This window comes from Phocoena phocoena, chromosome 6 (genome assembly GCF_963924675.1).
Source record: "Phocoena phocoena chromosome 6, mPhoPho1.1, whole genome shotgun sequence".
NCBI classification, from domain to species: Eukaryota; Metazoa; Chordata; class Mammalia; order Artiodactyla; family Phocoenidae; genus Phocoena; species Phocoena phocoena.
Genome location: NC_089224.1, coordinates 30,225,941 through 30,244,719, shown reverse-complemented (window position 1 = coordinate 30,244,719; position 18,779 = coordinate 30,225,941). Strand labels below are relative to the sequence as shown.

General features: G+C 47.2%; 1 protein-coding gene across 3 annotated transcripts in view; it reads left to right on the top strand.

Moving 5' to 3' along the window:
• The first annotated feature begins 2,725 nt into the window (after positions 1 to 2,725).
• DAPK1 (death associated protein kinase 1) overlaps positions 2,726 to 18,779 on the top strand; it is a 206,488-nt gene continuing 190,434 nt past the window's right edge. For 2 of the 3 annotated variants that reach the window (XM_065879323.1, XM_065879325.1), the window contains exon 1: positions 3,869 to 3,930. In XM_065879323.1, coding sequence (XP_065735395.1) covers positions 3,869 to 3,930 — 62 coding nt within the window. Of the gene's footprint in view, positions 2,912 to 3,760; positions 3,931 to 18,779 lie in introns of those variants that run through there. The other variant, XM_065879324.1, reaches the window with a different exon arrangement.

Here is an 18,779-nt window from a genome sequence, read left to right as displayed (position 1 = left end):
AATGTTATCACCATTATTATCATAAGCCATAGTCCATATCATATTCAATTTCTTTTCATGGAAGTCCTTTCCAGCTTGAATCTCATAATATCAGGATTATAGTATTGTCTTCCATAGGAGAAATGTCTCTCAGAGCTCTTCTTGCTTGGACTATGATAGAAAATAAAACACCAACATTCTGATGTATTTTATAATGTAAAAAGCCCTGTTTCGTGCATTATCGTTTAGAATCTCCCAGCAACTCTGAGGAATACACTCTATTATTATCCTCATTTTTCAGGTGGTGAAACTGAGACTAAGAAAGATAAAGTGGAGAAAACAATTTACAGAGTTGTTTGAAGATAAAGCAAGAGAATAATTTAGTCTGCCTGGCATTTGGTACATGTTAAGAATTAAGTTTTCTTACATGTTATCTATTGCCTCGTAATAAACCACCCCAAAATAATGACTTAGAACAGCAGCAATCATTTACTCTGCCAGCAGAATTTGGGCTGTGAAGACACAAATAGCTGCGGGTGGGGGTAGGGTGGAACAGCTGGTTTCCTTGGGCTTCTCTCTTTCTGTGGTCTCTCCACATGGTCTCTCCACATGGCAGCCCCAGGGTAACCATGGCAGCTGAAGGCTTCCCGAGTGAGTGGAGAGAACAAGAGCAAGAGAGCAAGCAAGAAAAAAAAAAAAAAAGAGAGAGAGAGAAAGAGAACATTAGGCAGAAGCTCTAACACGTTATGACCCAGCCTTAGAAGGATATCACACTGTGTCACTTCTACTACATTTTCTTAGAATCAAGCCACTACAGACAACTCATATTCACGGGGAGGAGAATTAGACTCTGCTTCTTCATTGAATTTTGGGGCACATTTCCCTCTCTAAAATGCTTTCCTGAATTAGTACAGACATGAAACTAACAGGTAAGGGACACAGCCAGGGTCATTCACAGCTAGGGTTAAATGGTTCCACCACTATTAGATCCAAATGTGTGACTGCCAAGCCCCTGCTCTTTTTCACTACTCCAGAAAATCTCCTGTGATCAGCATGTCGAATAGGGAAGACACGCTAGTCCCCAAACAGAGGCAGTTCTTCTCATTGCCTTGGAAAGCACACTTAAACATGTATTTTGCAGGAAAATATTACCCTTAAAGCAGTCATCCATAAGCACTTTCCAAGTATCTGTGTTTTTAATCTTCCGCCAACAGATGTATTCATTTGCATTTCTCCTAGATGAACCACGTTTTTTTGTTATTTTTGACTGTATATCTCACTTCTCAAGATCCTTTTGTATTAATTCTCAAACCCATCACTAAGGTTGATGCCGCCACCCAATTTGGAATCTTCCCTTGATTCCATGATCATGAATGTGTGCCCTTCCTGTGGGCCATTGAATGAAATGTTCTTTAAGAGGAGGGTCTGACATAAGATCTGAGGGGCATTCTTTTTTTTTATCTCCCAAGAATTTCTATTGAACTAAAGAGAGTTTAAACCATCTCATTTTAGAAAATCTGGAAATTTGAACGATGACATGGATCTGAAATCTCAGAGCGTTCACATACCGGTTTTTGTAACTCTCAGCAGTAAGGCAAATTTCCCTATAGGAGCTTTTCTCTGTTTAGGGATCCCCAGCAGTCCCTATGGGGAAACAACCTTTTTGTTCCCCCTGAACCCCAGGGCTTGGTGGGGGCCGGGGGTAAGAAGTAGAGAGAATGGATAAGGGTCTCCAGTGTAGACCAGCACAGTCCACAGGAATATAACTGTAAGTCACATAGGTACCATATTTTCTAGTATCTGCATTTTAAAAAGTGAAAAGCGAAATTAATTTTAATAATATATTTCATTTAACCCAATATGTACAAAATACTATCATTTGAACATGCATTTCATATTAATATAAAAATATTCAAGAGATTCTTTCATCCTTATTTCCATACCAAGTCTTGGAATCCCCTGTGTATTTGACACCTCTTGCACACCTCATCCCGGACTAACCACATTTCAACTCATCGACGAACAATACTGTACTGGAATGCACACATCAACCCTTCGTTTCTGTTGCTGCATTGGGCCTCTGAGACCTCAAACCTTTCTTCTCTGATTTCATACCTTCTTACGGTTCAGATCTCAGCTCAAAACACCTATCCTGAACAGAAATCCCTTCTAATGCTGTCCATTCCCGCCCGCCCTGTCATTCTCTATCCCGTTACCCTGCAGTATTGTCTCCATGGAACCAATCCCGTCTAAAATGATCTCATTTATTCGTTTACATATTGATTGTCTAGCTTCTTCACCAGAATGTAAGTTTCAAGAGGGCAGGGATTTTTTTTAAACCTATTATGGTCTCCGTGATTTTCCGGTGCCGAGCACCGTGCCTGGACCACGCGGGGCGCTCAGGACACCTCTGCAGGATGAAGGAATCTCATTTCTCTGGAGCCCCGCCAAAGGGGGCAGCGTAGCAGCGTGTCACAGGTGGGGCGCCCATGTTGCGCGCGGCCGCGCTGGCTGAGCTCCTGGCGCGGGTGTGGGGTGAGTGGGTGTGTGCGGGGGTGTGCGCGGTAGAGCGCGCCAGCGAGCCCAGAGTGCCGAGCGGGGAGGAGCAGCCAGCGCCGCGCAGCACCCGCAGCGCCGGCCCGGCCGGGCAGCTCGGAGGTGGGTGGGCCGTGTCGCCAGCCCGCCTGCGGGGTCCCCATTGGCCGCCTGCCGGCCGCCCTCCGCCCGGAAGGCGGCGAGGAGCCGAGGGGCTGCTCCGGAGCAGGAGCGGGAGAGCCCGGCCGAGCCGACGCCGGACGGACGCGCGGGGTCCGCGCCCCCACTCACTGCCTCCCTGCGCTCCCGCGGCCGCCCCGCTTGTCGCCGGCGCTGGCGCCTACCGTCGACCTCCGACAGCGCCCCGGAGAGACCCGGGCAGCTCCCGGGCGCCCGGGTGAGTGGCCGCTCGCGGTTCCCCGTCTCCTCCCGGGCCCCGCCGCCTGCTTTTGCTTTCACGGCCGCGGCGCGGCGGGGTTGGCCCGGGCAGCGCCCAGGGCAACCGGGAAGGCCGAGGCGGGGTACACTTGACTGAGGGGAAAAGGGGAATGGCAGCCAGGAGATGACCCCAGCCCCGCGGGCCGGGTGGGAACAGGTGGCGCGGGCCGGGCGCTTTGTGTCGGGACGCGGAGACCGGGAGCGGGCGGCCGCGCCTCCCTCGGCCGCTCCCTTCCCTCCCTTGCTCCCCCGGGCGGCCGCACGCCGGGTCGGCCGGGTAACGGAGCTGGAGTCGCCAGGAATGTGCCTCTGGGGACTGCTTGGCTCGTGGGAGGAGAGAAGGTGGCTGAGGCGGCCGGGGAGGTGCGGGAGCCGAGAGGTGGCGCGGGGGCTGCACCGCCGCTCCAAGCGGGAGAGGGATGCTTCCAGCTAGGCGCGTTCGGCCCCGGCGACGGCTTCATTCTTCTGCTGCGCCCCTGGAGGTGGGGAGCTGGGTGGGCGTGTGTGCAGAGAAAGGGGAGGCGGGGAGGCCAGCCACTTCCGGAGCGGGTTCTGATCCGTGCCGAGCGCCCTGCTTTCGGGGACGCGGACCTCGGGGTGCGGTTGTGCCCGGCCCCACGCGTGCGCCGGCGATGCGGGGCTGGGGGCGTCCCTGGCCCGGGTTTAACAAAGAGTGCTGCTCTCTACCCGGCGGGGTGCGGCAACTCCGGAGAGGTGGTCTTCAGCGAGCGAGTCTTAGCCCTCGGGAGGGGTACTTCGTTTTTGGGTTGTCATTTTATTGTTGTTATTGCCTTTTTTTTTTTTAAAGGACTGTTGACTGATGCATGAGGGGCCCACGGAGGCGCAGGAGCGGTGGTGATGGTTTGGGAAGCGGAGCTGAAGTGCGCTGGGCTTCCGTGAGGCGTGACAGTTTATCATGACCGTGTTCAGGCAGGAAAACGTGGATGATTACTACGACACCGGCGAGGAACTTGGCAGGTACTGGGGGTGCCGGAAGCGCACGTTTCTGGGTTGTGGGAATGCACAGTACTGCGAGCAGTGGGCGGTAAACAAATGCAGTTTGAATTCAGGCGTCTCCCTCGTCCTTCCAGGAGATGTGCAAATTATAGAGAAGAGTTAACTAACCCAGCAAGGACTAGGGACCGGAAATAAACTACCTAAAACAAGGAGCTGGCGGTGGAGAAGCTATTTCAGTGTAAGATTATGATGCAGAGTGTATTGATCAAGACCCCTGGACAAGAATAGATTTAGTTGTCTGCAGTAACGCTTGTCAGCTTTTGCCCTTCTGAGACAGTGAGGCAAAAGCTGAGACATAGTTGAAACTGGAGTTAGCTCCAGTTACCTGTGAGTTAGCCCTTATGTGTACAGAGAGTACAAACTAATTCATAGGCTTTTAAAGGCTTAATACTTTCCCTCTTTCGGAATTTTCAGAATAACATGCACAAGTATCGGTAGGTCACACTTGGAGACTTGCCAGATGTTGATGTTGGGTTTGGATTTTGAAACTTCCTTGAACCAGGAGTTAATTACCCAGTTGGTGTCAGTGGTTGCTTTGGTTTCATTCACGATGTTAAATTTTTAACACGTCCCTAGTTGAGAGTCTAATATGGCTATCTGGATTCAGAGCATACTTCCATTGCTACAGGAGCTGTGATTCTGAATGTGAAGCCTTTCAGTGCCAGGTGAACAAAGAATGATTTCTTTGGGGGCCTCTAAGGGCTGGATGGGTTTCCCCTTGACTGGGGATTTGACAGGGTGTGTTACGCTCTGGTCTAACTTGAGCAGAAAACCCAGTTTTCACTCCTAAATTTAAATTCAACATAAGAAATTTGACTGCATTGTATTTGTATCGTGAGTCAAGTAGACAAAAGGATCTTTAAACCAACAAAAAAGTATGTATTTACTTACATGTGTATCAAAATATGTATTTTTCCGTACACACCTGATGTCCTGATTCAGTGCTTCCTGTTTCCGCATGAAAAGGAAATTCAAAACTACCCACACCCTAGATGACCTTGTGAGAATTGTGAAAGTTGAGTTTAACTAAAATTTTTTCAAGTTCAAGTAATAGTTCAGACCAAAAGCAATTTTTAAAAAGTTACTGTATCAAAATATTTCTGTATACATTTAGTATGGATTCAGAACATCACTGGGAACTTGTGCTTAGGGGGAGCTTACTATATATTGGAGATTTACTGAGTGAGTAAGTAAGAAGGAAAGCTCTCAAAAATATTTCATGGATATGTTTAGTGTTAAGGTTTAAGGGTATGTGGTTGAAATAATTGGTTTAACTAGAATTAACTAGAATTAAGTCACTTTATTCCTGTGGTTTTTAGCAAGGTGAGTGGTACGTGGTGTTTTCCTTTGGGAGCAGGGGAAAAAGGCAAAAAAGTATGTTTAAATTCTGTTTGTGTAGTGTGGCCTGATTATATGAATTCTCTTATAAAGAAAGATGATTAAAAGTAGGAGAGATGATTGCTGTATAGGTTAAGTATGTTGACCTTATTTTCATTAAGATCTTTTGGTAGAATTATGTGTTATGAGAAGGAAAAATAATGAGGCCTCCCTGTGGCTGGCGGGGGAGTTTGTGATCTTTATTTCGTGGGTGGGATGACAGGCTCTCTGCCTCTGCGCTGGAGAGCAGTTTGCTCATTTGTCACTAGATTTTGCTTTGATTTTGGCTCATTCTACATTTCTGTGTATAATTTTCTCCCCACTGTGCAAGACTAATTGACAAATTGTTTATTGAATAATTTAATTTGTGTGACCTGTGAATTTGAAAGAAGTGCTTTGACAAACTGGGAGTTGGGAGTTTTTAAAAATAAAGTATCCATGCCGATCTGTCTGATAGGTCTTTTTCTTTTGTTTAAAAATGCAGTAGATGGTTGTTTTTTTATTTCAATGTTTTTTTCAAGTCCTGTGAATTTTATGTCTGCCAGGAAATAGCCACTTCCTGAAAACAGATCCTGGCATAAGATGGACATATAGGAAAGATGCTGCTTCATGTGTCACTGAGAGAAGATTGGGAGTAGAGGCAGGAGCTTAGTAGTGGCAAATGAAAATGGACAGATGTTTAACACAAAAGCAAGCGTGTTCTAAGCAGTGAGTTATAAACAAACCAACGTCTATGATTTAAAACTTCATCCACATATCTTTAGCAGTAATCTACACAATAGCTACTCACTTACTTTATAAATGGTCTAAGACAAAGTCCATAGCTAGAGGAGGGAGGATGGGTTTTTAAACAAGTAGGATATAGTATTTTGATTATTACTATTGTTACTTTACTTTTAGGAAAACACAGAGTGTGTGTGTACAAGGGTGAGAGTGTGTGTGTGTGTATGTGTGTCTGTGTATATTAGTGTGTGTACTGCCCAGGTGTACTGTAAAAGCTGTCAACTCTAAAGAACTTTATAAAGTATTATGATTATTTGTAGTAGTGATAGAGCAGACAGACCACTGGACAGATATTCTGGTCCAAAATTGGCCCTAGAACTTGCTAGCTGTATAACCTCGAATAGGTCACTTACCATCTCTGACCCTCAGGATCTTCATCTATAAAATGAGAGACCTAGTGCTTATTTCATGGCTGTTGTGAATACCAAGTAAAAGAATTTTATCAGCCGTCAAGAGTTAAACAAATATAGATATCATCAGCAGGACTGGTTGAGACATGTGAGTATTCCAGGCATGCTAATAACTTGGTTTGCAACTTGATATTCTTTTTTCTGTTTACCAATTTGGGGAAGGGAGGTCCTGTGGGAAAAGGGTCATGGGGGATACCCATTGCTGACAGCCCTTGGCCTCTCCACTCTGATTCTGAATAATGCAGCTCTGGCCTTGAACTTGCACACCCTTCAAGTAGAAACAAGTCCCTGCAGTGAAAAGGACTGTCATGGTTAGAATATTGTTTGGTGACCTGTGTTGACTCCAGGAGGCCCTTTGGGTTTCACCCTCTATCCCAGGAGGTGGAATGAAGAACTGCTTCTGTCACATGTAGTGGTTTCTGGGAGGGGTTCTTTCAAATGCGGATTTCTCCATGTGCTGTTACACTGGGTCATTTTAATGCCCCAGGTGCCTTAGCATCTCTTATCAGTTGGCACTCGGGGCAGCTGAAGGCCAGCTTGTCCCACCATCGCGCTCCAGTTACATCCCTGGCTGTGGTTCAGCCTAACCTGCGAGCCTTCTTGGCACCTCTGTGCACACCGCCTTCCCGAGAACTGGCCTTCTTTCTCTTACACCGTCTGACCTTATGTGATCTGAAGACCTGGGTCCCACCTCCTGAATAAATCTCTCCACAATGATCTCTCCCTTTCAGAAGCCAAATGACTTGCTCTCTGAAGCACTCCACTGGTTATGACCACAGACTGGCCCGTCCATGCTTGCTTTGTGCTGTTAATATTCTTGTATGACTCCATGTAGCCGGCTTAAAAGTTCCTTCAGGGTGCGCTGTGGGCTCTTTTCTCCCCTGCGGGGGTGCAATGTGCTGTATCATTCTGGGCAAAAGTTTAGTCGATGCCTGAATCGGCAAATGCAGGCCAGCAGGTACAATACTGAGACCAGAATGGGGATTTGAGATACAAATGCTGATGCGGGTGCTGAGGCCGATGGAGAGGTGGTGTGTAGCGTGGGACAGCCCGGCACCCTCCTTTGGGAAGTGGGGAGACACCTACCTTTGCAGGATGCTATACGAATTAGAGGCAGTGGCTGTAAACATCTCACACATAGTCGCTGCCTCAGATATTATTTTTAATAACCTCTTTTCCCCGTTATAGCATTTTCCACAACGCATACTCATTACTTGTTGGATTACCTGCTTTTGCCACAGCTTGTCACAGGGTTGTGACCTTGGACTTGCTCGTCATTTTTTATCTCTTATGCCTAATGAGGTGCATGACGTAGGTGCTCAATAAATGCTGACGGATTGAATAAATGGATTAATATTTGTAAAGCACCATGAGTACACACACACATGCACCTATATATGGTTACATGTACATGGCCCTCAATGAGTGATGACTCTGGTGGGGATGAATTTAGGATATTAAAGGCTGCAGCTCATCAAAATAAAAGATGTTTTTCCTTTTGCGTTCTGTGGCTAAGGTGCACAGCAGCCAGCATATCCAAGCACAAGATCAGTTTTAAACAAAACAAAGTGGAGCATTAAGTATTCCACATTTGTTTGGATGGTTGCTGGAAGCTAATAATTTAAAGTTAAAACACTCTCATTTTGGCATAAAATCCAGAGGCATTTTAATTGACGTGAGGAATTGTAATAAACCCTGACAGTCTGAGTACATCTTTCTGTTGGTTTACTGTGAACTGCAGGAATCAGTCCTAAGACTGGCAATCCCGTGGGGATGGGAGAGGGAGAGACTTCCCAGCGTGTTTTCTCCTTGGAAGTGGGACTCGCAGGCTTACAAGGTTGACTAGTGAGATCATCCTGTAGGACCTCCCTGAATGTGACTTTTCTCTTCTCATTTCTGCTTCTGTGTGCCCTCAGCTGTTTCCTCTGATGGGAAAGGCTGCAAAGGTTTAAGAGAGATAAAGTTCAAATATACATATTAGAGGTAACAATCAGGGATTTTAAAATTTTGTGCATTCTAGCATGTGAAGGGAGGGCACGGTGACAGTAGTGAGGGGCAGTTGAGTTGAATGCTTGCTTGCCAGCACTGGGAATGCGCCTCTGGACCATCTGGGGATGTAGAAATTAGGTTCACTGGGACCTGGTGGGACATACCATCAGGAACATAGGGTATAGAGACGCTAATTGATGGGGAAGCCAGGGAACGTTGAAGCGGCCTTTTTGGTCCTCCTGTGCCCTTTTACCCTAGGCTTGTGTCTCACCCAGCCGCTTAGGAACCTAAAGGCCCCTTAGCGTTGGCAGGCCTCTGCAAAGCTGTGAAAAACACAGTAAGCTTACAGAGATGGATGGTCAGGTGAATTTCAGTAATTGCAATACAGGGTTATATCAGAAGAGGTGACATTATCAGACGTATCCTGTGGTCTCCCAGCAAAGTTGTAACCCCAGAAAGCTAGAGACCATTTCCTTCAGGCATTGGGGTGGGGGTGTGTGGATACCTTCAGAGGTGGTGTGGTGGGGGGATGATGGGGGAGTGACAAGGTCAAGATTAGGTGGTCTGACCTCTGGGACACCGTGTAGGGGAATGAGTTATGAACTTTCACCCCTAATTCTACCCAGTTGCAATGTGTACCTAACCTAACCTAATCAGGCATTTTATATGCATGAAATAAAGCATGATTTTAATGGAAACATATTTCTGATCAGGAGACAAAGAATGCCACCTGCTGGTAGAGGGGAGGGGCTTTTGTTGGTGAAGGGTAGCCCAGGACCCTTGGGCACTTAGACCTAGAAGAAGCTGAGCAGTCAGTGAGTCCTTCTTTCTTGTTTCATCCCATCAGTCCTTAGGTCAAGTGGCTTTCTCAAGGTAGCTGGCTATCAGGTAGCAAGAGATGGACCTAGACTCCCGAGCAGGACTGTTTTCATTATATTCTTCACACTACTTAGGATTTGGCAATTCTCATTTTTTTAGAAGCCAGATAATGTTGATATCGAACAGAAGTGATTTGGGCAGCCATCTAGTGCCTATCCATCTTAATACGTGCTTGGAGGGGATGGTCAGGAGTAACTAGTAACCGCTTCATGGTGGGTTTTCATTTTCACCCCATGGAGAGGCTGACGCTTTGAGTTCAGAACTCTCGTGGGCACTTGACAACACACGTGACCTTCTTGCCTTTTCCAAATGGCTCGTGCCCCATAGTTATGAATGGTGCTAGTACGTGCCGTAGTCCTACCCAAGTGCCAAAGTTCATAATTTAGCTTTTTAGAAAGTTCACAGAACACTTTCATCATTATTTAACCTTTGAGTCATGGAATGTATAAGAGTCGTGGCTCTGCCCAGTAGGCCACCCCCCTAAAAGACAGTTTCTCATTTCATTAAGTGGCCCTAGTCTGTCTGGTTTAAGGCTGGGGTGTGATTGTTTGAGGCTTTATGTGGAAGGTGATACTTAATTGTTTTGCTTTGGTTTGCTGTGGTAAGTTATCACAACAGAATGCATCAACCCTCGGCCTTGAGAGAGATTATATGGTAGTATAATTATTTATAATATATCCAGTCTATCACTTTGTTTACATTCTAAATTAATTCCTGTAAATGTACAGTTAGGAGAGAGTAGAGGAAAAAATGACTGACCTTTGGTTTTTCTACATCATCTAACAAAAATGGGTTTAAAAATAACTTTGTCGGGCTTCCCTGGTGGTGCAGTGGTTGAGAGTCCGCCTGCCGATGCAGGGGATGCGAGTTCGTGCCCCGGTCCGGGAGGATCCCACATGCCGCGGGGCGGCTGGGCCCGTGAGCCATGGCCGCTGAGCCTGCGCGTCTGGAGCCTGTGCTCCGCGGCGGGAGAGGCCACGACAGTGAGAAGCCCGCGTACCGCAAAAAAAAAAAAAAAAACAAACTTTGTCTAACTAGTACATCTTTCTTAGGTAAAACAGAAAGTGTCATGTGCCCATTCTAGGTTTAATGTATTAAAAGGATTTTTACAGGGAAGAAGTCTGAAACCTGAAATAGTTGGTCTTATTTTCAATCCCAGTCCAGAACAAAACAAAACCAGTCATGTGCTGGTAACTAATCTCTGGTGATAACTGACAGGTGTGATCCTTAGTGACTCTTGTTTATCGCTTCTGTCTTTTGGAGGTGACGTTGAGAGCTCGTGTGGCTTACAGACCACACTGGTGTCATTTAAGTATAATGTTGCTAACCTCTGAGACGTGACCACGGGGCTTTCCCCTATGTCCTACCTGTCGACATTCCAATTGTCAACTTGAGAAATTTTATTCAGTAATATAATGTATTGATACATTCAGAGATGTCAGGAGGGGAAGGAGGTGGGGAGAAAGTTGTTGATTTTTCCCTTTATCAAGCATTCAACTTTGGACGAGGAATGTAATGTTTGAGCAAATGAATGCTGTGAACTGCCGATCTCTGGTGTTTGAAAGGTTTATATTGATGGTGCTTATATTCATAAGCTGGATGGCTTTCAGCTGGGAAATTTAGCTCTGTGTGTGGACTCTTGTGGGACACATTTTATTTTCGGTCAAAACTGTCTGATTACTCTTTCTTAGATAAAATGTGATGAATGGGGCTGGTTTTCAGATATCTCCAGTACAGTTGATATAGTAAGTTTTCACGTATAAGGAATGAGTGAATTTCCATTTTTTTCCATTGTTAAATAGTTTTTTCTGTAGTTCATTGTTTTCTACTTTTGAAACCATGCAACCCTTCCCTTTTTAACTTGTAAGAATTGTCAGGATTTTCGAGACCTTACTTTGGTCCTCCATGCCCTTGTCCCCGGCCCCCCAGTGTGGAATTTTCCAGTTGCAAAAGAAATGTAGGAGAGGTAATCAGTACCTTTTTTTGGGTCCCATCATGAAGAGGGTCAGATTTCCCTCTGAACTGCCTGTCTTTATGTCCGCCTAGCAACTCATACCACCGTCTACGACCAGGCTGTCCTGCCAAGGGGTTTCTGATGTACACTTGGAACGTGAATATAGAAAGTTGTCTTTCTAAATGTTGTCCTTGCCACTCAGAGTGTCTAGAATCAGCATGTGAACTGCTGTTTGTAATGCCAGAAACTTCCACCCAAATATCCTCAGGAGCTCCCCTGTCTTTGGATAATCACAGGTTTATTTCCTTCCCCTTCCGTGGCCAGCTTACACTTCTCTGCAGACCATAATTGCAGTGGCACCAGTGTGCTCAGGACAAGGCCTGGCTGATGTAAGGCACCTCTGCTCTTGTTTTCTCCCTAATGTCTCTATTTCCACATTGAACAATCGGAGTGAAGGAGAATCCTCACCTGTCATCCCATTTGGTGGAGAACTTATAAAATGACTGCTTGAGACCTTGTTCTAGGAATTTCTTTGCCATGTAATTCAAACTAGCTTTGGAATGGAGGGAAGATATTTACAATTCCCCATTTAGAATGGATAAGGTTTGAGCACCTGGCCGATATCCCCCCTCAGGAGCGTCAGGAACTGATTCAATTGTTTGGGAGAGGAAGTGAATTAGAACAAGTGGAATATTTTCCAGGATGAAGTTTTATCGGTCTTGCTTTCCTCCCCACCCCTCCCATGGCACGCAGAGATAGGAAAGCTTGGGAAATACGGCGGTGGACAGGCAAGGTAAGTCGAGGTGGTGTAGAAGCATGAAGTCCCTCGGTTTTGCTAAACATGCTTCGGGCACTGAATGAGTATATCCGGTTTTATTAATGTTACCAATTAATATGGACCACCCTTTGTAGGCCTCCTCTTCAGAGGCAACATTCTCTTTCATGCAGATAATTAAAAACATTAAAAAAAAACACTTTTGCACCCACAGGGCAAGGTCAGGCAGAGCAACCGCGGAGCAGGACCCCGCGTCCCGGCGGGTCTGGGCTCCCAACATTCCCGAGTCTCTGGCGCCCCTTCCCCGCACCCTCGCCTGACCCCGCGCCCCAATGTGCCCTTTGACCCCATCCAAAAAAGTGTTCTGAACCAAGCCGCCGACGGAGGAGGGGCCCACAGCGACCTGAGGGACTGCTCTGCCGTGCAAACGCTGCGGCGCAGCCGGGCACCTGCTCGGGGAGGCTGCAGGGCCTCGTACCCCGGCGCAGCCTGCCCTCCGCCCTTCGCCCTTTGCCCTTCGCCCTTCGCCCTTCGCCCTTCGCCCTTCGCCCTCCGCCCTCCGCCCTCCGCCCGCAGGGCCGGGGTCCTGACCGACCCACGCGCCCAGGCCTGGTGGAGGAGCAACGCGGCGGCGCCGAGGCCGGTGTCCTCCCCGACCCCGGTGTCCTCGATGACCCCGAGCCTCCTCCCCACCGGCCCAGGCTGGGTGGGTGGCAAAAAAAATTTTTTTTAATTAAAAAAATTATCTGTATTAGAGACAAGTTTTAACCTGGAGAACTAAAAAGCGAATGCGAAGTGAACTGGCCTGTTTCGGCCTGCAGGCTTCTGTGGAGCATGTCCACAGCTAGTCGTGCAGATTCTCTCTTTTAGTTCCTATATCCCTTAACAATGTGCGGTAGATAACTGGGCACTTGGTATTATTTTACACTTGGCTTGTTCATGTGATTCTTGGCTGTCTCTGAATTGTGAGTTTTCTGAGAGTAGAAAACATGGCTTTTTGTGTCTCTTACATGGGGTGGGATTCAGCTAAGCCCACAGGAGGCTTTGTTTATTTGCCTTGTGAAGGTACATGTCCAGAAATTAGAATGTGGTTCAGAGCTTTTGACCCAAATCCCTAACTCCACAGTGCACTAACTGTTGCCTTGGGAAAGTCACTTGACTTCTGTGAGACTCAGTTTTCTCATCTGTGAAATGGGGATAATCATACCTCCCTCATAAGGTTGTTGTGAAGACACACGTAATGCGTGTAAGGCACTTGGCCCAGTAGCAGGCACACTGTAAGTGCTGGAGAAGGGGCAGCTGTTTAATAAGACAGAGAGCGCAGGAGAGACTGAACATGCTTCTGGATCCTTGTCACCGGGGTCCTGCCTTTTTCTGTTAGTTCCTCATTTCCCTACCGGGGTTCTGACCTGGTCTCCAGGGGCGGGGTGGGGGTGACGGCCCACTTCACCTCAATTCCATCCTTCCTCCTTCTCTTCTTTTCTCCTCTGTCTCTCTCCCCATCTTTGGCTCAGCCTGCAGGGTGAGCTCATTCTACCAAGTTTGACGTCGTTTATGTGATCTGCCCTTCTAGCTGCCTGTTCTGGCTGGCTCAGACCCAGGACTCGGTCTATGTGCTGGGCTCCCTGGTGGGTCCGCCCAGTAGCGTGGTCAATGATTTGCAGAGCTCCTGAGAAACAAGTTAGCCAGGAATTTAGCCGTGCATTTGAAAGCGGGCTGCTGGAGATGGGGCTTGCAGGGATGCCATTGCCAAAGTGCACCCAGACGCCCCTGGAAGAGGGAGGGAGGAGCTCATGGCAAGGAGGGTCTATTAAGATGGGAAAACATGCTTTCAGGGAAGCCAGGACAACTAAAAGCTGAACAACAGCCGGGAGAGAGCTGCTCGGAAATGCTCAGAGGGACGGTCATCCTGGCGTCATTAAGAACCTGAGGTATGTCAGCACACAAATTTATGTTTTAACAGGGTGTACTGTAACTTACCGAAAAGTCAATTTCATTTTTCTAGCTGCTTTTTAAATGAAAAAACTGTCTTAAGCAGCTCAATAAGAGACTAGGAATTTGATCAGATGAACAAATCATTGATTTTTCTTCCAGATCTTTATGGAAGAAGGGATCTGAATGAGTGTGTGAGTTCCATTCTGAGATGAACTTGCTGCAGAAGGCAAGACGTACGGCAGGTCTGAGCCTCCGTTCAGTTCTGACACGTACTGATTTAAGATGTGAAAATAAGTGTTTGGCCAAGCCAGAATTGCCTGTGCCAAGAAAAGCCTATTAGGTTGGTGGCTGAAAGGCTGAATTGTTAGGATTTACTTAATGGCGAGGTTCTGCCAGCTGCTGGGAGTGAATGCCCACTTAGGCATTTGAGTGCATCCTTGTTCCCTGGACTGGGGGCCCATTTGTTCAAGGAGCATGGCGGTCGCACCAGAGGCCCCTTTAAAGGATGCTTCCTTATTCTTTGGGCCATTGAGTAGAGATATCTGTAGTTTATAAAAGTGACATTAGATGCTCACAAATTTGCAAAGGAAAATGCCCAGAAATTGGGTTTATGAGATAAGTTCAAGAGAAATATCAGGGAGTTAACAATGCTAACTATAAACAGGCAACATAAATAGACCATTAAACAGAAATGTCGTGTGAACTGTGATATCCGTTCATCACATATTCATTCATCCAGGGTTGATTGGACTTCTGAATGATAGAGCACTGGCTGGGGTGTCAGGCAGGACTGTTTATCTCAGCAAGTTCCTAACCAAGTAGGGCAGACAGACTTTATACAACCAATGATAATAGAAAACCTAAATAAGGAGTGAGAGGAATTCAGTATGAAAAACTGTTTCTGGAGTTCAGGCAAGAAGAGGCCATTCTGACTTGGAGTGTTCATTCATTTATTCACTCATTCATTCAGATTCTTGTGGGGACAGAAAAACATAAGCAGGTGGGTGCCTGAGCGGATATGTGTGCGTGCACGTGTCCACCCATTTATTCCCTGGAAGAAATTGGAACTCAGACATGAAGGAGGAGACAAGGAAACTAAGATTTACTGGGAACCCATTTTAGACCAGGGGCTGGAGGGAGGTATTTAATCCACATTTTACAGATGAGAAAACCGAGGTTTGGAAAGACATTGGCCTTGGATAATGTGTTTAAGATGGTGGAGGCAACCATTGGACACCCAAAATTGCTAAGTCATGACTAGAGATTGGGTGATGGGTGGTAGGGCTTACTCTGTGACCTGTTTCTCTGCCCTGTCATGGAAGCGAGAAGTTCAAAGAACTTTAAAACATCCAGCACAGTGCCTGGCTCATACAATGTGTTCAATATATGTTTCCTTCCTTTTTTTTTTTTAATAAATTTTATTTATTTATTTATTTATTTACTGCGTGGGGTCTTTGTTGCTGCACGCGGGCTTTCTCTGGTTGCATCAAGCATGGGCTACCCTTTGTTGCAGTGCGCGGGGTTCTCATTGCAGTGGCTTCTCTTGTTGCAGAGCACGGACTCTAGGCGCACAGGCTTCAGTAGTTGTGGCACACGGGCTCAGTAGTTGTGGCTCGTGGGCTCTAGGACACAGGCTCAGTAGTTGTGGCTCACGGGCTTAGTTGCTTCGCGGCATATGGGATCTTCCCAGGACAGGGCTTAAGCCTGTGTCCCCTGCATTGGCAGGAGGATTCTTAACCACTGCGCCACCAGCGAAGCCCGATGTTTCCTTCCTTTAAACTGAAAGTTCTCAACCTTGGTACTAGTGACATTTTGGTAGGGGTGATTCTTTGTGGTTGTGGAATGTTTAACAGCATCCCTGGCTTCTGCCCGCTGGATGCTAGTAACATCTGCCCCCACCCCCGCCTCAGCCCATTGAGAACCACTGGGCTACAGTATCAGGACAGGGAAGTGTTAACAAATGGACCTAGGGGTTGGAGCAGGTAGTAGGCAAGGAGGATCCTGCACCCAGTGAGCAAAGAAAGTGCCCCTTTAGGAAGGTATTGACCTTGGGTGTCGAGAGCTTAGGAAGGAAGAGAGCAGGATGCAGATGGTGTGAGCCAGAGGTCTGAGGCAGGTGTTGTCTTAGTCTGGCTTTTATGTACTGTCCCTGGAGTGGGTGTGTCTGCTGTTTCCCAGAGGCATGGGGTGGCACTGACAATGAATAAGACCTGGAGAGACTTCCGGATGTCGCTTGTCCAGTGTGGTAGCCACCCATGACCAACATCGAAGTTTCTGCCTTGCCCCATCCTGCTGAGCAGGCTGCTCTGAGTCATGGCTTGGCTGGGTTCCCATCACTGCCAGACTTCAGTCCACCCTCCTGTCTCCTAAGGGGGGCCTTCTGCTGCCATCTCCACGACTCTGTTTTTAACCTGCTGAATAGCTTTGTGTGTGTGTGTGTGTGTGTGTGTGTGTGTGTGTGTGTGTGTGTGTGTTTAATGCTGATTTCTAATTTTTAGTCAAAGCTAGATACCTCCTTGCTTTTTATTCATTTTTCATTCTCTTAGCCCCCGGATCTTGCCTCTCCAGCAGGCTGGATGGCATTAGCATGCTGTGTGACTGTGGGGAACCCATATAGCTTAGTTATTGCCTCCAATATCCCCTCTTCCCAGCAGGGGGCTTTTAAAGGTGAAAAGTCAGGTCTCAGGATGTGGCAGGAGGTGTGAAGAGTGCCCTCTCCCAGCTCCCTGGGGGAGGGGCACTTATACGGAAGTCACCTGGGGAAGCTTGTCAGTGGTGGAGGGTGTGAAAGGACAGGGGCTGATTTGGAGGACACGGTGGGGAAGGGAAATGGGTCAATCAGGGTGCTGGCAACAAATGTGTCCACTCCTCTTCCCTGGTGGCACAGTGGCACCTGCCAATGTAGGGAACATGGGTTCGAGCCCTGGTCCGGGAAGATCCCATGCGCCGCGGAGCAACTAAGCCCATGTGCCACAACTACTGAGCCCGCGTGCCACAACTACTGAAGCCCGCACACCTAGAGCCCGTGCTCCACACCAAGAGAAGCCACCGCAGCAAGAACACGCGCACCGCAACGAAGAGCAGCCCCCACTCGCCACAACCAGAGAAAGCCCGCGCGCGCAGTAACGAAGACCCAACACAGCCAAAGATAAATAAATAAAATTAAAAAAAAAGAAATGAATCCACTCCTGATGGTCAAGGTGAAGGACGGCCAAGTACACACAGTCTGGGAAGCTGATACTGTGCCTAGGGCTGAGCTGGGGCCACTGAGGAGGGCCTTCAGCACATAGGCCACTTTGGGGAAGACACACCCTGACCTCTCCCTCCTCCTTTCTGCCAGTGCCTCCTCTTACCCCCCCTCGCCCCCCAGGGAGCAGGATGTGGGGCAGCCTCCAGCTGGGCAGAGAACGGTGAAGAACAGATTGGGGGTGGGGTGGGGAGGGGCGGGTGGACAGATGGAGGAGATGGAGAGTAACCAGGAGAGAGGCGTCCACTAGTGACAGCTGTGAAATAGCACTGGGTTTGCCATGGAACTGCTCCCCTCTTTTGGTGCAGGTGATCAGAATCTGTACTGTCAGTGTGCAGGGTCCTCCTCCCTACTCTGAATACTGGATTTATATTCCATTTTTCCCAGGAAGTCACTCCTGACCATCCCCTTTCAAAGTGTTCCCTCCTCTTGCAAACTCCTGGATATTTCCTCTTTGGCACAGTCATCCAGCATTTAGACTCTCCACGTTGCATTGCTGGCCGTCCCTGCGTGCGTGTGTGTGTGTGTGTATCCGTGTTTATCTTCCCTAGATTGTAAGCCCCTTAAGGTGTCATAGTTCTTTTGTTCCCAGCATCTTGCACAGAGAAAGTATTCCAGAAATTCCTGTTGTCTGAATTGGTCATATTACAATATTCTGAAATGAAGGACTGTACCATAGTTCCTATGAGTTTTAAAGGTGGATAAGTAATCACTAAAAAGTTCCTTAAGATGCATAGTATGTTTTCATCCTTGGAATAGCCCTGGGTAGCGACAGCCCTGTAAAGGTCCAGAGTGGGTCCCAGTTTCAACTGCTAGCTGGAGAGTAGGATATGGACAAAATGGCTATATCCTTTCCATTGTACAATTTCCATTGCAGAAATCCTGATGATTTCCCCCAGATCTATAGGTACTTTTTTTTTTTTTTTTTTTTTTTTTACCATGTTACCTATTCTCATTGTCTGATTTTAAAGTCTGGGGGAGTCTAGTGGGAATACACTGTGGTTGACCCCCTCTCAGTTACTGAAGGGAAAGTAGGTACTAGAGGCAATAGGCACCAGCTGTTGATGTGCCCATGTCACAGCTAGTGTGGTTCTTAGAGAAAGCAGCACATGTTTGTGCTGAGCCTGTGAACAGAGCCTCTACAGCACAACTGTTTGCCCTGGAATATTTGCAGTTTAAAAGTGAAAACCATGGGACTTGATGTTAAACCTTTCTGCAGTCGGCAGTCTCTTCAGTACCATCAAATTTGCTCTCTTTTTTTTTACGATGCTGGAAAACTGGGGCTTCAGAAAGCAAAAAGGAAGTCTGAGTATAGAATTGACTTCTTCCCCAGTAAATTTTAATTGATTCTAGTGCGAGTAGAAAGGTGTATCATGTGTTCTTAAAAGATAGGATTTAATTACGATTTAAAATTAATTCTCTAGAAAGTGCTGGAGTTGCACCCAGAGAGAAAAAACAGAG